Below are 19857 nucleotides of genomic sequence, written 5' to 3'. Positions count from 1 at the left end.
ACTCACCCAACCACTATCACTCAACCCAATCCTCATACAATGTCATGACTCTGTCTCATACTCACCATCTGATAGAAACGTAGAAAATAGGAGCAGGAATAGGCCATTCAGCCCTTCGTGCCTGCTGCGCCATTCAATATGATCATGGCTGATCCTCTACCTCAAAGCCATATTCCCGCTCTCTCCCCATACCCCTTGATGTCTTTTGTATCCAGAAATCTATCTATCTCCTTCTTGAATATATTCAATGATTTGGCTTCCACACCCTCCTGTGCTGGAGAATTCCATAGGTTCACCACCCACTGAGTGAAGAAATGTCTCCTCATCTCAGTCCTATATGTCCTACCCCGTACCCTGAGACTGTGACCCCTCGTTCTGGACCCCCCAGCCAGGGAAAACATCCTCCCTGCATCCACTCTGTCTAGCCCTGTCAGAATTTTATGTTTCAATGAGGTCCCCTCTCATTCTTCTAAACTCGAGTGAATACAGGCCGAGTCGACCCAATCTCTCCTCATACGACAGTCCTGCCATCCCAGGAATCAGTCTGGTGAACCTTCGCTGCACTCCCTCTATGGCAAGTATATCTTTTCTTAGGTAAGGAGACCAAAACTACACACAATACTCCAGGTGTGGTCTCACCACGGCCCTGTATAACTGCAGTAAGACATCCTTGCTCCTGTACTCAAAGCCTCTTGCAATGAAGGCCAACATACCATTTGCCTTCCTAACTGCTTGCTGCAACTGCATGTTTGCTATCAGTGACTGGTGTACAAGGACACCTAGGTCCCTTTGTACATCAACATTTCCCAATCTATCACCATTTAAATAATACTCTGCCTTTCTGTTTTTCCTTTCAAAGTGGATAACTTCACATTTATCCACGTTATACTGCATCTGCCATGTATTTGCCCACTCACTCAACTTGTCTAAATCACCTTGAAGCCTCTTCGCATCCTCCTCACAACTCACGATCCCACCTAGTTTTGTGTCGTCAGCAAACTTGGAAATATTACATTTGGTTCCTTCATCCAAATCATTGATATATATTGTGGATAGCTGGGGCCCAAGCACTGATCCCTGCGGTACCCCACTAGTCACTGCCTGCCACTCTGAAAAAGACCCATTTATTCCTACTCTCTGTTTCCTGTCTGTTAACCAATTTTCAATCCATGCCAGTATATTACCACCAATCCCATGTGCTTTAATTTTGCACACTTAACCTCTTATGTGGGACTTTATCTGAAAATCCAAATACACCACATCCACTGGTTTTCCCTGATCCATTCTACCAGTTACATCCTCAAAAAACTCCAGTAGGTTTGTCGAACATGATTTCCCTTTCATAAATCCATGTTGACTTTGTCTAATCCCGTTGATATTTTCTAGGTGTCCTATTATCACATCCTTTATAATACACTCTAGCATTTTCCCGACTACTGATGTGAGGCTAACCGGTCTGTAGTTCCCTGTTTTCTCCCTCCTTTTTTAAATAGTGGAGTTACATTTGCCACCCTCCAATCTGCAGCAACTGTTCCATAATCTATAGAATTTTGGAAGATGACAACTAATGCATCCACTATTTCCATGGCTACCTCTTTTAGTACTCTGGGATGCAGATTATCAGGCCCTGGGGATTTATCGTGTTTCAGTCCCATTAATTTCTCCAGCACTTTTTTTTACTAATACTAATTTCCTTTACTTCCTCCTTTTCACTAGACCCTCGGTTCCCTAGCATTTCAGGGAAGTTATTTGAGTCCTCTTCCATGAAGACAAACCAAAGTATTTGTTTAATTGCTCTGCTATTTCCTTGTTCCCCATTATAAATTCTCCTGTTTCTAACCACCTCCCCTTGACATTCAACGGCATTGCCATCGCCGAATCCCCCACCATCAACATCCTGGGTGTCGCCATTGACCAGAAACTTAACTGGACCAGCCACATAAATACTGTGGCTACAAGAGCAGGTCAGAGGCTGCGTATTCTGCGGCGCGTGATTCACCTCCTGACTCCCCAAAGCCTTTCCACCATCCACAAGGCACAAATCAGGAATGTGATGGAATACTATCCACTTGTCTGGATGAGTGCAGCTCCAACAACACTCAAGAAGCTCGACACCATCCAGGACAAAGCAGCCCGCTTGATTGGCACCCCATCCACCACCCTAAACATTCACTCCCTTCACAGCCGGCGCACTGTGGCTGCAGTGTGTACTATCCACAGGATGCACTGCAACAACTCACCAAGGCTTCTTCGACAGCATCTCCCAAACTCTCGACCTCTACCACCTAGAAGGACAAGGGCAGCAGGCACATGGGAACAACACCACCTGCACGTTCCCCTCCAAGTCACACACCATCCCAACTTCGAAATATATCACCGTTCCTTTATCGTTGCTGGGTCAAAATCCTGGAACTCCCTCCCTAACAGCACTGTGGGAGAACCTTCACCAAACGGACTGCAGCGGTTCAAGGCGGCGGCTCACCACCACCTTCTCAAGGGCAATTAGGGATGGGCAATAAATGCTGGCCTCGCCATTGACCTCCATATCCCATGAACGAATAAAAAAAAATCCTGACGGTGTGAGTTTGAGGGGGTCCGCAAAGTAGTTAAATATATTTGCATAGCAGAATTTTGAGTGGGAAGTAAGAATTTTGAGTGAAAATACAAAAATCTTGCAGCCAAAACTTTGACTGAAGTGACAGAGTGCCCTACTGCAATAAATGACATTTTCTCCCCATCTGTCAAATAAGCATTTGCATCTCCCACTGGCTGCTGGCTGAAACACGTCTGTTGCAATAGGGAGTGTTACCCACAGCACAGGAAACACGCTGAGGATGCTTCAAAATCGCACCCCTGCCAAAATGTGGAGACAATTAAATACTTCAAGTTGCTCAACAATTATGTAAAATATCGTCCCGCTGGCTTCAATTGCCAGTGGGACTTCAACTTTCGGGAGGTGTGCATGCACCCAAACACGACTGTGGGGAACCCAGAAGTCTGCAGGTTGGAGCCGGGCTCTGATCCCGCTCGGGATTTCCGCAGTTTTTGGAGCCCCCAACGTAGCCGCTACTTCACCTGAAAATCGAGCCCATGAAGTTTTTTTTTGCTTATTGAAACTTAAACTTATTAAAGACTATAACTTGGCAAACTCACAAACAGTTTACTTAGTACTTTATGGCAGGAGCTGGCAAAGTTGTGAATGAATGCCTAATGGTCCAAAAAGGGCCTTAAAAGGTTCAAGGGAGGAGTCTGACGGATCGGAACATGGTGGGGGGGAGGGGCGGCGGTGGAGTCTGATGCTCTGAAAGAGATCAAGGACACTTCAAGTTCCATTCTCCTTGGCTTTCCTTCCCTGCAAAGTTGCTAGACCCTGTCCCCTCGATGTTGTCAGATCGCAGCCACTTACACAATGCTCCCAGACCCCCACTCTCCAGTCCTCCTGGAGGTTTCCCACCCCCAGCTCTCTGCTCCTAGGTGCCGGGATCCCTTCCAGTGCTCACAAATGCCGAGCCGTCTCTCCCAATACTCCCAGACTCCAGGCCCTGATTCCAGTACCTCCCCCAGTGCTCCCAAAGTCTTGTACACCCCTCCTCAATGCTCCTAGAACTTATCTCCTTAGCGGTCCTTGGACCCTGTGCTATCTTCCAGTGCACTGAGACCCCAGAAAGCTACTCAAAGTACTGCTAGATCTTGAGGCCCCATCCCAATATTGTCAGATGCTGGTCCCCTTTTTCAGTCCTTGCAAATCCCTCTCAAGCCATTTGCTGCAAAACTATAAAACCTGATAGTTCTAATGTTAGATTTGTGCGTGAATATCTGATGCTATAAATAAAGCAAAAAAGTTGCAAGAACAATAGCCTGATTGCATTTTATTTAATTAGCTTATTAGGGACAACCTGAAACTGAATCCTTGAATTTTACTTTGTTTCTCTTCACCTTTTCTCCTTCTTGGAAAAAGGCTGTGTCATCTTAAGCATAACTAAGTTCATTTGCTGGTTAATTAATTAAATTAAGACCATCTGTATCAGTTGGAAGGAAGGCTAAGAATTTATTTCCGGATTAAATTACCTCTTGTACATGGCAAGAGAGAAAGATTACACATCACTTTGCTTTTACAGTAATGGAAAATGGAAGAGGATATGAATCAATGGAGAATAATCTAAACCATTTTTGAGGTTGTCACAATTCAATAATGTATATTTAGATCAGATGCACTGCTTCATGATAATTGAATTGAAATTCTTTGACCACAGATGGAAAGAGAAATAACTTGTACTTATGAAAACATTATTGAGTACTTAATTTGCATTAAATAAATTGACCTTTAATAGTTTGAGTATCTGAACACAAAATATAACATTTGTATCTTCATGTCTGGTCTTGCTATTGTGAATTGTTGCATTAATTGTTCTATAACTAATAATGTAAGCACAAGAAGGTAGCAAACTACATTTTAATATTCATACCTGTGGCACGGTGTCATTATTTTTAGTGATAGAACTAAGTAATGGTGCGAGGCACCTTCAGAGGAACATTGGAACATACAGGACTGGAAAAGTCCAACTGGCCAGGTCCAGTGTTCAAAAACAGAATACAGAGTTCACTACCTATATTCGATAATTGATTTTCTTACCAAATGCCTGTCCAACTCCCTGTGAAAATTACTGATGTTATCAGCCTCAATCACCTTTCTGGGCAGTCCATTCCAAATATTCATCACCCTGTGTGTGAAGTAGTTATAGCTGACTTGTCCATTCACCTTCCCTCTTTTGAGCTTCATCCCATGTTTCTTTGTTGTTCTTGGGGCCATGGTAAATAGTTTCTTGGGGTTCAACTTGTTGATATTCTTAAGAATCTTGAATACCTCAAGAAGATCCCCTCTCCGTTTTCTCTTCTTCATGAATAAAGTGTTTTTCACCAAATACATTTATGGAAGAAGCCAAATTTCACAAAAGCAAAATATGTAACTGAAATAGCAGAACATACTGTATTACAGAAGAATAATTTAAAGAGAAGGAGTTTCAAGCCCTTTGGTAGATCGCACAAAGCCTCATCCTTGTGCCTACAACCATCTTCAGTATTCCTCTCTTCTTCTTTGCAAAATATCTCATTTTATTTTTGATTCTTTGTTTCAAATGTGCATTAGATGGTATAATAACGATATATAGCTGGAGGCAAATTTAATAAGGACAGATTTCTTAAGAATTTGGCCACTAAAGCACAGAAAGTCTTGGAAAAATTGTTCTGGCCTACCAACAGATTTCCCACAGTTTATTTCATGCTTCAGCAATACAGTCCAGCAAGTGATGGTTCATTTAAACTTATACATTGAAAGGACCACATTCTTGACAACAGTACTATCTGAGGGGAGAGTTCCACAGAAAGAAGCCATGTTTAATGCTTCACCAATGGTATAGTGTGTGGACTGTTTGGATTTACTCAGAATGCTGAAATCCAGTTATAGCAACTCGTGATCTTGGCATAAACTTTGAGGTTTTCCATATGTACTCATTACATAATTATGTTAGCATTGATATAGTACATTTAACGTAGTGAATGTCCTAAGGCACTTTAATTATGTACTTTTCTATTCTGAGCTGTCGTAGAAGAGTTGAGGGAAATAACAAAATCTTGTTTAAGATAAGAGATTTTAAGGTGGCTTTTGAAGAGTGTCACAAAATAACAGGGAGGATATTATACCTTTGTGAACATGGACTTGATCATTGGCTGAGTCTCAAGTGACAGGCCTCCATTTTGTGTTCTTTACTGTCACTAACATAGGATGGAAAATTAGTTTTCTTTAGGATATATTATATACCTATCTGTATTAAAAATCTTGCAACGACATACATCCTCCCCATTATTTTAACAGAGGGAAAGGCTCGAGCCATTTGAACCAGATGTCTCAATGGGTTCCCTTGAATGAAATGAGCTAGTCATTGAAATTGTTATCCTTAATGGGACAATAAATGAACGATTAAGAGAGGCTGAGACCTTCAAGTAAAAACTTTAATAAAGAGATTAAAAGACACAAAATTCAATTCAATGGATAAATTTAATTATGTTATTGTGAAATATGTTACTTTTTAAATTTGGTTATTAGAAATTTCAGTTACTGAGTGAAAAAAAATGGCAGTAGAAAAGTGATTTGATAGAATTGTGGGAACCCAGTGGTCAGATTTCGAAACCCACCAGGTTGCACATCGATATTTTTGCCTCGAGCTGTGATGCTGTGAGCTGAATTTGGATTGTGCAGTCTCAGCACGTGCAGACAACCTGATTTCCCAGCATGCACCAGCACTGTCAGTCAGCTATACAGGATATTTTTTCTTTAGCTTCTAATGGTTTCTGCTTAAAACTTTTTCAAAATCATTTGACGAGCTAGAAGACAAATGTCAAAAGTTTTACTGAGGTAAAAGTCATATTGAGTGTTTATCTTTCAAAAACAGATAGGCTTTATGTGCGTGTGTGTGTAATGATTTCTGATTACCCACCTGTAGTACTCTTTCTGTTGTGAAAAAGAGAGAGACTGGGATCAGAGGAGAGAGAAGGTGGTGAGAGAAAGATATGGGGTGAAAAAGAGAATTAGTGCCATTCATCATGTACTGTTACTTTAGTTTTCAAAAAAACGTTGTCAGTTAGAAAAGGCCGATGCTAATGGTTTGCACCTGTGAGACAGACTCTAATTTTTGACACCTCTGAGATGGAGAGAGAGACAAAGACGCAAACAGAGAGAAAGGAAAACTGGAAATTTCTTTCCTTGTTCCAACTTGATTACAAAAAACAAGTTGAATTTTGAAAAGCTGAGGGAAAGAGATAGGAAGGTGGAGTCGGAAGGGGAGGGAAGGAGAAGAGAGAAACTATTTGAGGGTAAGGGGACCTCTGGCTTCTCACCACCTGCTCTTTTGCGGAGTGAATGAGAATTGGAGATGTGGATGGAGGGTTAAGAGCGAGGTAAGTGATAGCAGAGCAAAACGGTGAGGTGGATAAATGGGTTGAGTGGGTAGTTCAGAGGGGAAGAGGTGGGGTAGTGTTGGGAGTGAGGGTGTGGCACAAAGAGAAACGGTTGCTGGAAGGCGAAGTGGTAGGGGCACAATGGGAATGAATGGTTGGGGAAAGCATGAGTGATTGGGAGAGGGAAGGTGAAGGGAGAAGCTGAGGGTCACATTTTCTCCACAATCCCCTATCCCAAATACAACCAGCAACTCCTTTCCACGTCATGCCATCTGAAAGGAAAGAGTAAGATAGAGAAAGAAAAATGAAGGAAAGAAAAATAGAAATGAGAGACAGAACCAGAAAGGGAGAAATAAAGAGAGAAACAGCAACACTAAGGCAGCAGAGACAAGTAAAAGAGAGACCATATTCTCAGACTTATGTGAAACGCCATGAACATAAGAAATAGCAGCAGGAGTAGGCCAGCTATTCCTATTGCTATTTCTCGAGCCTGCTCCGCCATTCAATCAGATCATGGTTGATCTTCAACCTCAACTCCACTTTCCTGCCCGATCCCCATATCCCTTGATTCCCCTAGAGTCCAGAAATCTGTCTGTCTCAGCTTCGACTAAATTTAACGACTCAGCATCCACAGCCCTCTGGGGTAGAGAATTCCAAAGATTCACAACCCTCTGAGTGAAGAAATTCCTCCTCATCTTAGTCCTAAATGGCCGACCCCTTATCCTGCAACTGTGCCCCCTAGTTCTAGACTCTCCAGCCAGGGGAAACAACCTCTCAGCATCTACCCTGTCAAGCCCCCTCATAATCTTATATGTTTCAATTAGATTACCTCTCATTCTTCTAAACTCCAGAGAGTATAGGCCCATTCTACTCAACCTCGCCTCATGTGGATGGAGGGATAGCTAAGATAGAAGCCCATGGAATCGAGGGAAATGTACGGACTTGGTTAGGAAGTTGGCTGAGCGAAAGGTGACAGAGAGTAGGGATAATGGATAGGTACTCACATAGGCAGGATGTGACTAGTGGAATCCCGCAGGGATCTGTCTTGGGGCCTCAATTATTCACAATATTTATTAACGACTTAGATGAAGGCATAGAAAGTCTCATATCTAAGTTTGCCGATGACGCAAAGATTGGTGGCATTGTAAGCAGTGTGGATGAAAACATAAAATTACAAAGGGATATTGATAGATTAGGTGAATGATCAAAACTGTGGCAAATGGAATTCAATGTAGACAAATGTGAGGTCATCCACTTTGGATCAAAAAAGGATAGAACAGGATACTTTGTAAATGGTAAAAAGTTAAAAACAGTGGATGTCCAAAGGGACCTAGGAGTACAGGTACATAGATCATTGAAGTGTGATGAACAAGTGCAGAAAATAATCAATAAGGCTAATGGAATGCTGGCCTTTATATCTGGAGGACTAGAGTAGAAGGGGGCAGAAGTTATCCTGCAGCTATACAAAACCCTGGTTAGACCGCACCAGGAGTACTGTGAGCAGTTCTGGGCACTGCACCTTTGGAAGGACATATTGGCCTTGGAGGGAGTGCAGCATAGGTTTACTAGAATGATACCCTGACTTCAAGGGTTAAGTTACGAGGAGAGATTACACAAATTGGGGTTGTATTCTCTAGAGTTTCGAAGGTTATGGGGTGATCTGATTGAAGTTTATAAGATATTAAGGGGAACAGATAGGGTGGATAGAGAGAAACTATTTCCGCTGGTTGGGGATTCTAGGAGTAGGGGGCACAGTCTAAAAATTAGAGCCAGACCTTTCAGGGGCAAGATTAGAAAACATTTCTGCACACAAAGGGTGGTAGAAGTTTGGAACTCTCTTCCGCAAACGGCAATTGATACCAGCTCAATTGCTAAATTTAAATCTGAGATAGATAGCTTTTTGGCAATCAAAGGTATTTAGGGATATGGGCCAAAGGCAGGTATATGGAGTTAGATCACAGATCAGCCATGATCTTATCAAATGGCGGAGCAGGCACGAGGGGCTGAATGGCCTACTCCTGTTCCTATATTCCTATGTTCCTATATTCATCCCAGGAATTAATCTAGTGAACCTTTGTTGCACCACCTCTAAGGCAAGTATATCCTTCCTTAGATAAGAAGACCAAATCTTGGGAGATCAACAAGTAATAGAATAAAATTCTTGTGTACAGCGTACACTTCTGTAAGTTTAACACTTATTTCCTGTAGCATTTTACTGTTTGGTAATACTATTTCCCTAAACTTTATCTACTATACTTACTATAATTGAGTCCTTCCAGCTCCATCTTCAAGATAGGTTCTGTCCTCACAGTGCCATCCATGTGAGGCCTGCAAAGATCAGGCTTCTTGTCGAACTCTCATCCTGCTGCCTTTCCTTGCTTCCTTCTGCCTTTCCCGCTTCTGAGTCCTGAGGTGGCCTTTCCCCCTCCCTCTTTACCCACTCCTGTGCACCAAGAACTGAACCCTATGCCTTTACTCCCTTTCTTCTCTCCTAGCTGATGACCTGACCCTGAGAAAAGATCAAAAGCAGTGTTCTTGGCCATGGTCCAGGAACTGACTTTATGTTCTTTAAAATGTTTACTACCCTTTTACCAAGCTAGTGCTTTATAGAATTTAAAGCCAACTCCCTAGTGATGGCCAGGAATTCAGCTGTGGGCCTTTTCTTGCAAAAGTGGATTCCCACTAATTGCTTTTCTGGCATACTGCCTTCTATTGCAGTATAAGCTCATTAAGCACTTTAAATAAGTAGAACAGGTTTCTTAGTTCAATACCAGGAAAGCAATTTTGGAAAACAGGCTTCATTTTCCTTCACTCCCTCCCCCTAAAAATAGTCTCACACCCCAGACCTCTGGAACATTGCTACATCCCAGTTTCAGACCCTATCTTCCCTCCCCAGCACTTCCACACTGTGTGACTACCACTCTTTGCTTGCAAACACTGCATCTCCCCTACCCTCATCCACTCTTCCCAAGCCTTACCACCCACCTGTCATTGCTTCAAGATAATCAACACAACACACCCAATGTTCCCCGACGCCACAACCTCCCTTCCACGGTTCCCACCCCTTTAGGGCTTCTACTCTTAGTACTCCAACACTCCTTCCCCAGTACTCTCGCACACTGCTATCCTCATTTCAGTGCTTTTAGAAAAATAATTCTCCTTCCTTCAGGGGTCCAGGTTGCTCCCCTCACCTGGACCCTCCCCCCCCCCCCCCACCCCCACTTGGATGGGGCCCATTTTCACCAATCTGGAGGCCGGTATGCCTCATCTCTTTAGGTATACCAGGCTCCAGGAACAAGTACTTTCTGAACCAGGGAAGCTTGAACTCTGAGTGGAGAGTCCCTGGCCCTGGCTCACCCCCACCTTGACTCTTGACTCATCCCCATGCGCACTGCCCCATTGACAGCATTAGACCTCTCAGGGGATGGTAGAGGCTCAGCCCCTTACAAGGCCGATTAAGAATTCCCAGGGTCGGCGGGGCCTGGTATAATTAGGTTCCTGCCTTTTTAGGGTGCACTTCTGGAGTTATGGCAGTCAGTTTGCTGTGGCATTTCAGACAGAGATTCAAGACGAAGTGCAGTCTTAAAGTGAAGCATGGTTATAGGATGTGAGATCATTGGACCTGGGAGTCACACATAATTCAGTCCTCATTTTAAAATCATAAATTCGGTCCTTATTTTTAGATATTACTTTAATTTATATTATTATAGTTTAATAGCAAAGAGATCAAATTAGTATAAGTGCAGATATTGGCAATCTGCCTTTCTCTCTATATATGTCTTTATCCATCTCTTTCTCTTTCTCTCTGCCTCATAGATGTTTCAAATTAGAATGTCTCACAGGTGACCTTTTTTGTCAACAGAATATTGGTGAAGATAATTTGTTGGCCTTCAAAATTGAAAATACATTAATGAAGAAAGTCACACTATGTCTCTTTCCTATCACCCCTCCTCTCCCTCTCTCCTTTCTCTCACATACCCCCCACCTTTAGCTCAATATGCATTTTATGTATACTAGTTGATTTCCTGGGGTATTGTACATATGGGGATCGATTTTCGGATGTCCGTGGCGGGGGGGGGCTGCTAAAATTCGGGATTCCCATGGCAGGTCCGGAGCCCAGCTCCAACCCGCCCACTTCCGGGTTCTTAGATGCGTGCGCAGCCCCCGCATGTGGGACTCCCACCGGCAATTAAAGCCGGCGGGATCCCACTTAAGCCAATTAATTTGATAGTTCAGGTCGTTTGCAGACCTGATTGGGAGGATATTTTAGGAGGGGTGGGATTTTCATCACAACTGAGCGTGTTTCCCGTACTGGAGGAAACACTCCAGTTGAAACAGACGTGTTGCAGCCACCAGCCTGTGGGAGCTGCGAAGATCCATTTGACAGGTGTGGAGGGGGTGTGGGAGACCCTCAGTCATTGCAGGAGGCCGCTCTGTCACTTTGGACAAAGTTTGGCCTGCACCACCCTCCTCCTAACACAAAAATTCACAAACTTGGAAACTCAACTCCGGTGTGCAGACACATCTACCTATCTTGCGGACCTCCTCAAACGTACATCTTGCGGATGGGGGCTGCCATAGCTGCAGTCATGACCTCATCGGAGGACGAACAGCATCACCAGCCTCACCGGCCATGCCGTCCACCTCTGGCACGTGGAGCTCCACAACACAGTGCTGTGACACATCTAATTGGCAAGAGCAACCTGCCACTACCTCTGCTGAAGCCACAGGGGAAGCACCACGTAGGGGTTCCCGTAAACATAAGACTAAGGTTTTGTGAGCGCAAAGGGGATGCACAAGGGTGTATGACAGAATGTCATGTTTTTCATTTAGTTTTGTTTGTTTTGCCAAGCACATTAAAATTTGTTATCACTACTACTGCCACGTCTTTGCAAATCTTGTCTGGTTTGTGCAATAATTCCCTTTCCTGAGGATCACCATGAAGACCCACACCTGATGCCACCCATTGTGTCACTGCAGAGTGGGTGTAGGTGTATTTGCAGGGCACAAACCAGACAAGATTTGCAAAGACGTGGCAGTAGTAGTGATAACAAATTTTAATGTGCTTGGCAAAACAAACAAAACTAAATGAAAAACATGACATTCTGTCATACACCCTTGTGCATCCCCTTTGCGCTCACAAAACCTTAGTCTTATGTTTACGGGAACCCCTACGTGGTGCTTCCCCTGTGGCTTCAGCAGAGGTAGTGGCAGGTTGCTCTTGTCCATGCCCTGACCAATGAGATGCTTTGCGTGGATGCCCTCTGTGCTTCGGTGCAGGTGAGGGCCCCTCCATAGACTGCTCCACCTGCACCTGTGCAGGGGCAGACTCGGCCACCTGGAGAGGGGGCAGCATTGTGGGTACTGGTTGAGGGGGGGCAATGGGTGAGACGTGGAAGCGCTTTGAGTGGCGTCCACACTTCTATGTCCAATTTCACCATCATCCCTCTCCTGGCCCAGGCCCACATCACTCCTTCCACCCTGCTGGACGACAGTTTGGAGGACTTGTGTGAAACCTTGGAAGGCCAGTTGTAATGTATCTATCAGCCTGTTTAAGACAGCAGAATGTTGCTCACCCTGAATCCAAACGGACGTTATCGGCCTGAATGGACTCATCGTTGAGCCGTGCTTGAAGCTCGATGGAGGTTAGCCTTTCCTCCATCACAGACATTCCCGTACCTACCCGCGACACTATCTCAGAGGTCCCTTAACGTCCCTGTGACAGTATTCCACTCATGGAGGAGTTGGACTCCTCCATCCTCTGCGCAATTGTGGAGAGTGCGCGTGGCAACTGTTCCAGTACCTCGGCAATGTGCTGCTGCCCCTCGATGACTCTCCTTTTCATGGCTGGCCCCCAGGCTTCAGCATCTGGGTCCAGCTGAGCAGAGCCTGGAGAAGAGTGCCCCCACCGATGCGGACTCTCCACGGCTGCCCCTGCCACCAGGGTCTGCTCGTGCTCATGTGCGTGGTGACTCACCGTGTGCAAGCCCAACTAACTGAGGATGGGGACCCACTGAGGTATGTGTATCTGTGCTGGTGGATGGCTGGCTCAGATGTGACAATGCACCCTTAGAGGCCGGCAGGTCCTCTGAGGAATCGCCCTCCACGGTCACGGCAGTCGCAGATGGCCCTGCAAGAGAACAGAAAGCGATATTAAGCATGTGGACAGATGTTGAGGTGCTCCAGATGCCAAGTGATGTTAAGATCATTCGCTATTGAGGGTACGGTAGCGTAGTGGTTATGTTACTGGGCTAGTAATCCAGAGGCCTGGACTAAAATCCAGAGTCACGAGTTCAAATCCCGCCACGGCGGCTGGCGAATTTAAAAATTCAATTAATTAAATAAAAATCTGGAATTAAAATACTAGTATCAGTAATGATAGCCATGAAACTACCGGATTGTCATAAAAACCCATCTGGTTCACTAATGTCCTTACCCGGTCTGGCCTATATGTGACTCCAGACCCACAGCAATGTGGTTGATTCTTAATAGCCCTCTTAGGGATGGGCAATAAATGCCGGCCTTGCCAGCGACGCCCACATCCCGTGAACGAATTTTAAAAAAAAATATCATGATTGCTGAGTGTTAGATTTCTGTCACCAGCCGTTTGTGCGCTCCCAGTCTCGGCGTCCGCCACGGACAAGCACTCCAGCGTGCGGCTTAGTTCCAATGCCTGCTGCTCCGCGTCCGTTAGGGCCACTTGGTGTGGCGGGCCTCCTCCGGTCCTTGCCCTCTCCCGGGCATTCTGGCATCTCTTCTCCTATCAAGGCAAAACAGAGAGAGGCGTGATTGAGTGATGGTTGCATAGTGACCCGCTGCATGAATTGGTGTGGGTGGGGTGACCGTGAGGGAGTTGCATGGGAGGGTGCGTTTGAGATATAGCCATGAGATTGTATGAGGATTGGGTTGCGTGGTAGTGTTCGAATGGGAACTGGGGCCTTGAGTAAGTGGAGGCAAGGTGAGGATGATGGTTGAGTGGATGTGAGGAGTGATGCAAGAGCGTTGTGGTGGCAGTGCAGAAGGAGTTGTGTGGTGGTGGAGGTGATGTGGAAGACGGAGTGTGGGAGAATGCGTAAGTATACTCACTTTGGCTGACCTGGTTAGGTCGTTAAGCGCTTCCTGCACTGGATCCAGGTTTGGCACACATTGCTGCTGCTGCTGACCTCCTCGGCCACCTCGACCCAGGCCTCCTTGATGGCAGAGGGAGGCCACCTCCTCCCATCAGATGGGAAAAACGTTTCCCTCCTACTCCTCACCCTATCAAGCAGTACCTGGAGTGAGGAGTCAGAGAACCTTGGAGCAGCCTTGCCTCTGGCCTGCTCCATTCTATTATTTTGGTTCTTTGCTGCAAGAAGAGCATTGGAGGACTGCCCCTTTAAATAGGGCTCCTCCTGCTGACAGCCTGTGATGCAGGTGCACAGTGCGACCGCTGCGCAGGTCTGGAACGGGAAACCCAGAAACACGCGTAAGTACATTCAATTAGGCTGCGATCGCATGCGGAGCACCCCGATTTCACTGGGCGCGTTACCCACGCACCCAGTCGAACCCCCGTTGCCAACCCGTCTCCCTCCTAATATCGGGCCCATGGAGTCAAGACTAAGTTCAAGGGAGGTTAGAGGGTGGAAAATAATTGGACCAGGGCTGAGGTAAAACTGTGATGATACAGGGTTAGAAAAGAGCAATTGAGGTGGGGCAGATGGGGGAAGGTAAAGTGGGGTAAAGGCTGGCGGGGTGGGAAACAGGGAAAGTTATAGCAGGCTTAAAGGTCAGTGGAGGGATTGTGAGGGTTAGTGTTCTACAGGAGGGAGGAGCAAGAAAATAAAAGGTCACCAGAGGGTATCAGAGCAGCGTTGAGAGGCTAGAACAAGTGGCAACACTGTTGGAAACCAACGAGGTGAGGGAGAGGATGTGGAAAGGTCGAAAAGATGGAGAAGGAAGAGGAGAAAGAGTGGTCAGTTGAGAGGACAGAAGAGGGGGAAGAGGACAGCAGATGGAGAATACAGGAAAAGGAGAATAGAGGTCGAGTAAGAAAAAAACAGGGTAGTCAAAAATAAAAATGGAAGTGAGAAAAATGGCTTAAATGAAAATGGGTGATTCATGAATTTAAAGCAGCCTTACACAAATTGGGGAGAGATAGGACCAAATAATAAATTAAAGAAAGTTGATTATGGTGGGAATAAATTAATAAAATAAATTGGGGAGAAAGTTGAAAAAAATAATTAAAGATGTGGGGCTAATAATTTGAAAGGGTCTTTGTAAATTAGCAACAATAATTAAGTAAACACCCGTGCTTCAGTCAACAAAATTAATTAAAGATTGGGGTTTCTCTGTGGGAAATTAATTAAAGATCGGGCCTTCTCTGGGGTAATTAATCAATTAATTAAAAATAGGAGATTCTCTGGGGAAAGTTAAATACAAGGCCGTCGAGAGGCTGATTGGCGGGCATGGGTAGAAGCAGCAAGGGCTTTATTCTCTGATTACAACAGGGTGGTTGAGGTTGACAGTTCACGAGTAATGCAAGACCACCAAGGCTTGTGGGAGGATGGGCGGGGAGGTGGTCATCAAGCAATCAGCCAGCAGCGGCAGGCAGAATGGCCCAGCCACCAGGGTAGTCATTTAACAATTCTGGGCAAAGCAACAACAACAACATTGCCATTAAATAGGAGGGGTGGTAAATGAAGCGGGCATAAGGAGCTGAACCCATGCTATTCAGCAAAAATAGGAGCCAGGGATACACAAACCACTGATTTCTGTGGTCCCTGAGGGAAGTATGATGGACTTGACGTGGCTTGTATTGAGATGTCCACCATTTTCTGGACATACACTGTGGTGAATGTGAAATACTGTAGTTAGAATTGACACAAAGGACATGGATTCAGTTGATTGATGTTTACATAACATTAGGTGGTCACAGCATCACTTTTATGTGCAATACCATTGGAATGTTGTGACCGCTCACCATTTTTAATGTGTAATAGTGCACAAAACAAAAGCTACAACAGGTGTGCAATCAGAACACTTGTTTTTTTCTCCATGCACACAAACAACCTCTTTTTAAAAAAGAAATAAAGTAGAAATTTTACCTCAACAAAGGTTTTAAACTATGTCATCTTGTTTTTCAAAATTATTTGAATAAAAGCTAACTAGGCTGAAAGTGGATAGGTAAAAAATATTCCATCAATGCACCTAAACGGTATTGATACTTCCTGGAAAATTAGGCTCAGACTGCACAATCCAAATTCAGCACATCAAGTTACAGCTCTAGGCAAAAATATCAAGTCCAATTCCAGGCTTTTGGTAGAATCCAAGGTCTTTGAGTGAAAACTTTAATGAAGGTGTTAGAAGACACAAAAGATTATTCAGTGAAAAAATGTAATCGTGTTATTGTGAAATATGTCATTTTTGAATTGTTTATTTTGTTTAAACATTTATTTTGAACATTAGAAATTTCAGTTATTGAGGGGGTAAAAGGCACTGGAAAAAGTCTTCAAATATCATTTTGAGTGATTTATAGGGCTCGATATTAGGAGGGAGGCGGGTTGGCAGCGGGGGGTCGACTGGGCGCATGGGTAACGCGCCCAGTCAATTCAGGGCGCTCCGCACGCGATCGCAGCCTAATTGAGGGCACTTACCTTGGCTTCTGGATTTCACGGTGGAAAGCTGCACAGCGGGCAGACTGCGCACCCGCATCATAGGCTGTCAGCTGGAGGAGCCCTATTTAAAGGGGCAGTCCTCCACTGACTGATGCTGCAGAAAGGAGCCAAAATTACAGCATGGAGCAGCCCAGGGGGAAGGCTGCTCCCAGGTTTAATGATACCTCACTCCAGGTCCTACTGGATGGAGTGAGGAGGAGGGGGAAGACAGAGATCTTCTCCCCGGCGGACGGGAGGAAGTGGCCTGCCTCGAGGTGGCAGAGGAGGTCACCAGCACCACCAACATATCGCGCACCTGCATACTGTGCAGGAGGCGCTTTAATGACCTAAGTAGGTCAGCCGAAGTGAGTACACTTACTCATTCCCATACACTCCATCTGCCACATCACCGCCCCCACCCCACATCTCCTGCACTGCCAATACTACTCTATCACATCACTCCTCACACCCACTCAAAGCTCATCTTCATCTTACCTGCACTTACTCACCTCACCAGTACTCATCCCACCACTACCACTCAACCCAATCCTCATACAATCTCATGGCTCTATCTCATACTCACCCTCTCATGCATCTCTTTCACGGTCAGCCTCACCCAACCTGCCACTACCTGTGCTGCAGCCACAGGGCATGTATCACATATGTGTAGTAGGAAGCGTAAGGCAAATGTGTCGTGAGCATGAAGGGGATGCACGAGGGTGTTTGAGGGATTGTCATGATTTTTACTTATATTTGATTTCTGCTCAACTCACATTACATATATTGTCACCACTACTGCCACATCTTTGCAAATCTTGTCTGGTTTGTGCAATAATGCCCTTTCCTGAGGATCACCACGAAGACCCACAACTGATGCCACCCATTGTGTCACTGCAGAGTTGTTGAGGGCAGTGGTGACTTTGACAGCGACAGATAAGAAGATGGTGCTCGGGCCAGCCGGGAGCAGCTCGGCATGAAGGAGGCTGCGGATGTCCACGCCTACATGTCGAGTGACTCTGAGCCTCCATGTGCACTGCTGCTCAGAGAGGTCCAGGAAGCTGAGCCTCGGTCTGTAGACCCTGTGGCGAGGGTAGTGCCTTCTGCAACACTTCTCCCTATGCGGTTGCCCTCCCTCCTGCTGTGCAGGTGGATGTGTCACAGCACTGTGTTGTAGAGCTCCACGTGTCAGAGGTGGACAGCGTGGCCGGCGAGGCTGGTGATGCTGTTCGTCCTCCGAGGAGGTCATGACCACAGCTACGGCGGCCCCCATCTGGAAGATGTACGTTTGAGGGGGTCGGCAAGGTAGGTAAATGTGTCTGCACACCGGGGTTGAGGTTGCAAGTTGGTGAATTTTAGTGTTAGGAGGAGGGTGGTGGAGGCCAAACTTTGTCCAAAGTGACAGAGTGGCCTCCTGCAATGAGTGAGGGTCTCAACCCCCACCTGTCAAATGGATCTTTGCAGCTGCCACAGGCTGATGGCTGCAACACGTCCATTTCAACTGGTAGTATTTCCCCCAGTACGGAAAACACTCTCTGTTTAGATGAAAATCCCACCGCTCCTAAAATATCCTACAAATCAGGTCTGCTAACGACCTGAAGTATCCAATTAATTGATTTAAGTAGGATCCCGCCAGCTTTAATTGGAGCCGGGCTCCGGATCCGCCCCGGGAATCCGCAATTTTTGGAGCCCCCCCACCACCGCCACGAACACACCCGCTCGGACGTCCGAAAATCGAACCCATAGGATCTCAGTAGCCAGATTACACAATCTCAGGGCAATATATTCATAACTATGTAAAAAAAAACAGCTAATGTGTGTCAACCAGTGTGAAATCTTTAACATTGAAAATATTTAACACAGTTCCTCCTAAAGGAATAACAGATATCGAGCATACTTATAAGTTTTTTTTAAGAAATGTGTGCCCCACGTATTGAATTTGTACTAGATTATTTAAATTAAAGTAGGAGTTATGCTGGTTCAATCCTCTACTATTCTGGGGTTACCAAAATATAATGTGGTACATTCATCTATTTATTATTCCCCGTAATATACTGAAATTGCTACTTGCAGTTAGGAGAAGGGGGACTTCCCTTTAATATTTTTCATGTGCAGCAATGGCTGACATTTCTTTCAGCTTCCTCCTTCATAACTCCTGATACTTAGCATCTGATACTCTGATCAACTGTCCTCAATTCCAACTATATTAGAGAATGTTGTTCCCTTTGCTCTTTAATATAGAAATATCTGCTTATTTTATTTAGGTGTTTATAATTAAAACAAAAGTATACTAAATCACACAATTTTAAACAGTTGCCATGGTGTTAAGAGCATTGTAACAATTTTATAATGCTAAACAAAGTAATGCTTCTGCTGTAATTATTTGAGTAGAATGCAAGTTGGGCTGCCAGAATTAGTTAGGTCTGTACACAAGATGATGGGTTAATGAATATTTAAATATTAGTAAAACTCAGCTTGATGCAGTTAGAGCCTGTCTACAGAAGATGAATTGGAAATTTCCAAACATACATGGGATACTGTACCTGTGATGGTGTGTTACAATTTACCTTTGGCCAGTTAAAATATATATTAATTTACATACATGTTCATTCTTATTCAAGAGTAAAAGCACATGTATAGTTTAGTTTTGTCTACTGTGATCTTTTTATAATGATTATTTTGGGAATTGGTACAGAATTGAACTGGAAACAAAAAAAATTTTGTTTCTAAATTTAAAATAATTTCACGACCATATTTTGTTAATTTATGTAACAAGTTGCTCTTTTTAACTTTTAATTTTTTGTCATTTCCTTTTTTAATTTACAGTCATTACATGGTTGTCTCATTTCCGAGAAGCCTGAATTACCTCTCTTCTACACACCCATTGATCTCGTGGACATCAGTGTAGAGATGGCTGGATTGAAATTTCTGAATCCTTTCGGTCTGGCCAGTGCCCCTCCAACAACCAACACAGCAATGATTCGAAGAGCTTTTGAGGCAGGTTGGGCCTTTGCTCTGACAAAAACATTCTCCCTCGATAAGGTAGGCACATAAGATGTAAAAGTAGGTGGTCAACCTGCAATTTACTTACGCAGCGGCAATTACGTATATAATTACTATAACATTCAAGGACACTTAATGATACCAGACAATCATTATCATTTATGTTGGGATTGGTATTTCCAAATGTATTTTGTTGTTTATATTCTGATCATGTGGATATGAGTAATATCATCAACTAAGCCATTCAAAAGACTGTATCTAAGTGAATTTA

The 19857-nt window shown here is 44.6% G+C and overlaps 1 protein-coding gene across 2 annotated transcripts in view; it reads left to right on the top strand.

Annotated features, from left to right (window-relative positions):
• The window catches only part of LOC137325178 (dihydropyrimidine dehydrogenase [NADP(+)]-like), a 598790-nt gene that overhangs the window by 336196 nt on the left and 242737 nt on the right, over positions 1–19857 (top strand). For both annotated transcript variants that reach the window (XM_067989971.1, XM_067989972.1), the window contains exon 13: positions 19410–19625. In XM_067989971.1, the coding sequence (XP_067846072.1) occupies positions 19410–19625 (216 nt within the window). The remainder of the gene's footprint in view (positions 1–19409; positions 19626–19857) is intronic.

The sequence above is a fragment of the Heptranchias perlo genome, chromosome 9 (genome assembly GCF_035084215.1).
Source record: "Heptranchias perlo isolate sHepPer1 chromosome 9, sHepPer1.hap1, whole genome shotgun sequence".
NCBI classification, from domain to species: Eukaryota; Metazoa; Chordata; class Chondrichthyes; order Hexanchiformes; family Hexanchidae; genus Heptranchias; species Heptranchias perlo.
This window is presented reverse-complemented; position numbering and strand designations above follow the sequence as displayed.